The sequence below is a fragment of the Daphnia pulicaria genome, chromosome 7 (genome assembly GCF_021234035.1).
Source record: "Daphnia pulicaria isolate SC F1-1A chromosome 7, SC_F0-13Bv2, whole genome shotgun sequence".
In the NCBI taxonomy this organism is placed as follows: Eukaryota; Metazoa; Arthropoda; class Branchiopoda; order Diplostraca; family Daphniidae; genus Daphnia; species Daphnia pulicaria.
Window position 1 is genome coordinate 8,454,025 of NC_060919.1, and position 4,227 is coordinate 8,458,251.

General features: G+C 39.3%; 1 protein-coding gene across 1 annotated transcript; it reads left to right on the forward strand.

The window, feature by feature from the left end:
* Positions 1-437: 437 nt before the first annotated feature.
* On the forward strand, positions 438-3,257 carry LOC124349337 (WSC domain-containing protein 1-like). The gene is made up of 6 exons (XM_046799817.1): positions 438-952; positions 1,555-1,665; positions 1,808-1,950; positions 2,013-2,219; positions 2,330-2,517; positions 2,590-3,257. Exons 1-6 carry the CDS (start codon positions 774-776, stop codon positions 3,040-3,042), a joined length of 1,281 nt encoding a protein of 426 aa, XP_046655773.1. The 5' UTR covers positions 438-773; the 3' UTR covers positions 3,043-3,257.
* The last annotated feature ends 970 nt before the right edge of the window (positions 3,258-4,227 follow it).

Sequence of the window (4,227 nt, forward strand, 5' to 3'; positions counted from 1 at the left end):
TAGAGCAATTTGCCTGCTCAAGAAATTAACAAGCGTGACTGTATGTTCAGACTAGACAAATAAGGAAAACACAACTTTTCCTTTTACTTTTCTCCAAATTTCTTTAATTACGCATATACGAAATGAAACAATACCTACCGCCGTAGAAAGTAATTAGCCTATCTTTTTTTTCAATCCCGCATTTCTTGGTTTCAGTATAGATGAAGATGACAGACTACTTTTCCTGGAACCAGTTTTAATGGTCCCCATCATTCCGGAAACATGCTGTCAGGAAGTAATATAATGAATGCGAAAGTATGTACAGCAGGAACATCTGTTTGTACTTGGAGACAACGCTAACATTACATTTATTTAAAAAATACAAAATAAGTAAATAAACAATTAATTCAGTCAAAGAAAAAGAAATTAGTGATACCTAATAGAGAAAAAATTACATCATCAAACAAGGTAGCTTCCAACGCTCTCTCAAAATATCGACCCAAGATTATTATTAATTATTATAGCTAGTTAGGCGCGCTAGTGAGTGTGATTCGTGAGAGCAATTGCAAGTAGGGAGCGCCATCGCTATTAGAAATGCAAGTCAACACTAACAACGTCGAGTCCGTGATTCGTGATGTGTAACTGGCAATAACGGTAATCCCTGTAATTCTCCAGTAATTTGGGGCCGCTATATAAAGTTTACACTCGATTTTATAAAAAGGACTTTCAGACTTGAGGCAGAAGCCGTGCAGTGAAGAAGGCGAATAGCGAAGTGCGTAATAAAGATTGGAAAAATGCTGCAGTACCATTTGCGATCGTTTAGGAGGTTTTTGATCGCGTTGTTTCTGTTCTCTACGCTAATGATTCTCGTGAACACAACAGTCTTCTTCGGCGATACTGTTTTCTCGTCGGTGGCATCATTAAACCCCAACCAGACTACCGACAAAACGGAAAACACCGGCATCAATTATAAGTATATGGAATGCTTCCAACAGTTTCAAGTTTCGTTGTTCAGTTTACGGCTGCCAAGTGCTATAGATGTTTGTGTAAACAATTTTTCTGGATTGATTTCAGCCAGATTTCAGCTCGGGAACGATTGAAAGGAGATTTTTTTGTTATCTTCTGTAAATGATAGCGCATATATGTTACATAGTACAATGCAATGATGGTGGGATATTATAGACATAAACTTCTACCAATGGGTACGCAACTTTTGATAAACCAGAGCTGACTGACGAACGAGTTTGGACTAGAAAACAAAATCTTTTCGGTGACATTGAACTCGGCAAAGTTCATCATGAACTGCGCTTTGTTGTTGTTGTTTTATAAAGACGCCTAATGAATGAACAATGACAAAGAACTGTGACGGGGGAGCTAAATAACGCTTCAGTAACTTTCTGTAGACGAGTAGCTGAATAGAACCCGTAATGACCTCATTAATCTGCAGAGGATCAACATTCATCCGAGGGGGGGAAATGTCTTGGGTCCTTAGTACATTCATTATTAACCGTCTAGCATTTACCTGCCTATCATATATTTACTTTCCGGTTTTACTCTCTGATTCTCTTGATGTAGAAAGACCGTCGTTAACAACCGAAAGTTACGTCAACTGAGATTCAGCCCAGCGAAACGTTTTATTCGTCGACCTTGGCCAAACACACCGGATTGTTCCAACTTCACCATCAGGTATACATTTTTAAAATGTTCCCTCTTTATCTAATTAGAGAAGACTTTTTGCGAATTGAGCACCATTTAAAAATTAAAAACCCCTGGAGCTTTTTCTAATTGCTATATGATTAAGTATAACATTTTAATTTTTACTCAATAGACGGACGATGACAAACAGTTTACCACCGGTGGCTCTCGCTAGTTTTCCCGGTAGTGGAAACACTTGGGTCCGCGGTCTAATTGAAGCAGCCTCGGGGATTTATACCGGAAGTATATACAAAGATGCCAATCTTTATCTTCACGGTACGTAATGTGCATAACGCAAAAGCGGAATTCCTAATGAAATTGATTTCTCTATCGACCAGGTTTTTGGGGTGAGCTTGCAGACTGGAACGCTGGCGTGACAGTTGCGCAGAAAACTCACGATTCCGGTGCAGATCACGTCCGATCTTTTTCGGGAGGCCGAAGTATTTTCCTCAACCGCAATCCTTACGAAGCCATTTTGTCGTTTCATAACTTCCTTTATGGTGGCCACGTTGGACATGCCTCGTCGGCCAATTTCCGTCGATCTGGTAAATAATAATAATAAATACTACAATCAGCAAAATTATTACAGAAATGGAGAATCTATTGCTGAATTACTAAAGGCGAGCATTGTTATTCCCAACGTGATGTTATGTAGAATGGCCGGATTTCTTGATGGATCAAACAAGACGGTGGCTCAGCACCGCCGTTAACTGGACCCAATATTCAACGGAGCTGCTGAGCATTCATTACGAGGACCTCAGAAAGGACCCACGACCGCAGCTGCGTCTCATCTTAGAATTTCTGCAGCTTCCGGTCGACGAAAGACGATTGGACTGCATAGAGGTAACGTACATTTATTCACGAGTTTAAATTGAGATGCATAAAATTATAAGTAGAATCAATCGGAATGAACAGAAATATCCGCCAAAGAAATTCCATCGAAAAAACCGATTAGGCGAAGAGCTGGATGAAAAGGCAATCTTTCCCGAGCGGATGAGACATGTTTTAGATCGAGCAATTCGATACGTCGACTATCTCACTCAACAGACGGGCAATCGGGGTTTACCGCTTGACAACTACAGCTATTACAACCAGTCCAGCTGGAAAGGATCTCAGCCGGCTAGGACAGTGCCAAATCAAACGTGGATCGAGTGGATCTCGGATCAATGGGGCTTCAGGGTCGAGTCTCTGCTGAAAGACCCGCTGACCCAGATGCTTCGAGACGAAGCCGAAGCGAACATTTTCTATAGCTGGAATATTCCATTCGCATCCGCCTTTAACGAATCGAAAGAACTGGAGCGGGACTTCAACTCCGGGCCACCGCTTTTTATCCAGCAGTTTCGGCACGCAAAATTTCCACCCAAATGATCCACTCGAAGTGAATGTCACGGAGAACCCTCTCTTCCTGTATTGCCTAATGCCTACCTCACTGCAGTACTTTCGTGATGGAGAATTGATTGAATTACCCCAAGAGAAAAAAAAAAGTGCTCCCCAACTCTATTGCGCAAAAGCCGACGAATGAAATAAGAAATAACCTAATGAGTGTATGATTCGATTTTTTTTTTTTTTTTTTTTTGTGACGGAGAAAGTGTATTGATTCAATAAGGAGACATGTTGATCAACATCAAAAAGAAAAAAAAGCCTATGTCTGTAAAGTCAGAGCTATATATATATACCAATAAAAATCCGGACATACCAATGGAGAAAAGAAAAGAGAGACTTCCCTACACCCTTCGCCCTTGTGTCTGTGTTAACAACTAATTCCGTAAAAAAAAAAAAAAAAAAAGGAGACAAGAAAAATATCATTACAAATAGGCCAATATGATTTTGAACCGTTTCGGGAGTGAATAAGAACACATAATCAATCAGCGGGTACCAATAATTCGAAATACAAACAGACAACAAAAGAAGTTGAAGACTACAAGGTAAAAGGGGGGAGGGGTAGTTATAAAGAGCTGGGATCAAGAAATGAATTGACGACACGGAGAGAAAAAGATGAAAGAGAAGAACAAAGCAGAAAATCGATCTAGTACACAAGAGAAAAATAGAATAAAGGCAGGAGAATGGAAAAATAAAAATAAAAAGAGGAAGAGAAAACAATCGGATGAATAATTGAAAGGAGCACAAACAAAACACTGATGACATAACCGGTTGTTCACGACAAATTTTTCATCAAAGAGAATCAAACATAAAAATGGGTTGATTTTTGTTTTTCTTTCAAAACGGGTTTTCATGGCAGTAGTTTTTTTGACGGAACTCGATTATCGAGAGAGCAGAAGAATAAAAGAGATGAATTTAGAAGCCAGGGGAAGAAGAAAAAAAATTTTTAATTCAAAGTAGATTTTTTTTTTAAGAATGACAAGCCATTTGGTCACGAGCCGAAGTAAAAGAAAATAAGAAAAGGGTTAGAGAGCAATTTCGTCTTCTCTCCAGTTTTAATGAGCGCTCTGGATGGGTATAATATCTTTGTTGTTGTTTTGTTTGTTTAACTTGAAAATCCCATCAGCCGTAGCTAATAAGAATAAATGTATAATATCCATCTGCTCAAAAGAC

What these genes read in the sequence shown, in the direction of transcription:
- LOC124349337 (XM_046799817.1), top strand. Translation starts at nt 774, where the DNA reads ATGCTGCAGTACCATTTGCGATCGTTTAGGAGGTTTTTGATCGCGTTG. An exon ending in TGTTCCAACTTCACCATCAG is followed by an intron (nt 1,666 to 1,807) that starts GTATACATTTTT and finishes TTTACTCAATAG; the next exon opens with ACGGACGATGACAAACAGTT. An exon ending in GGCCAATTTCCGTCGATCTG is followed by an intron (nt 2,220 to 2,329) that starts GTAAATAATAAT and finishes GATGTTATGTAG; the next exon opens with AATGGCCGGATTTCTTGATG.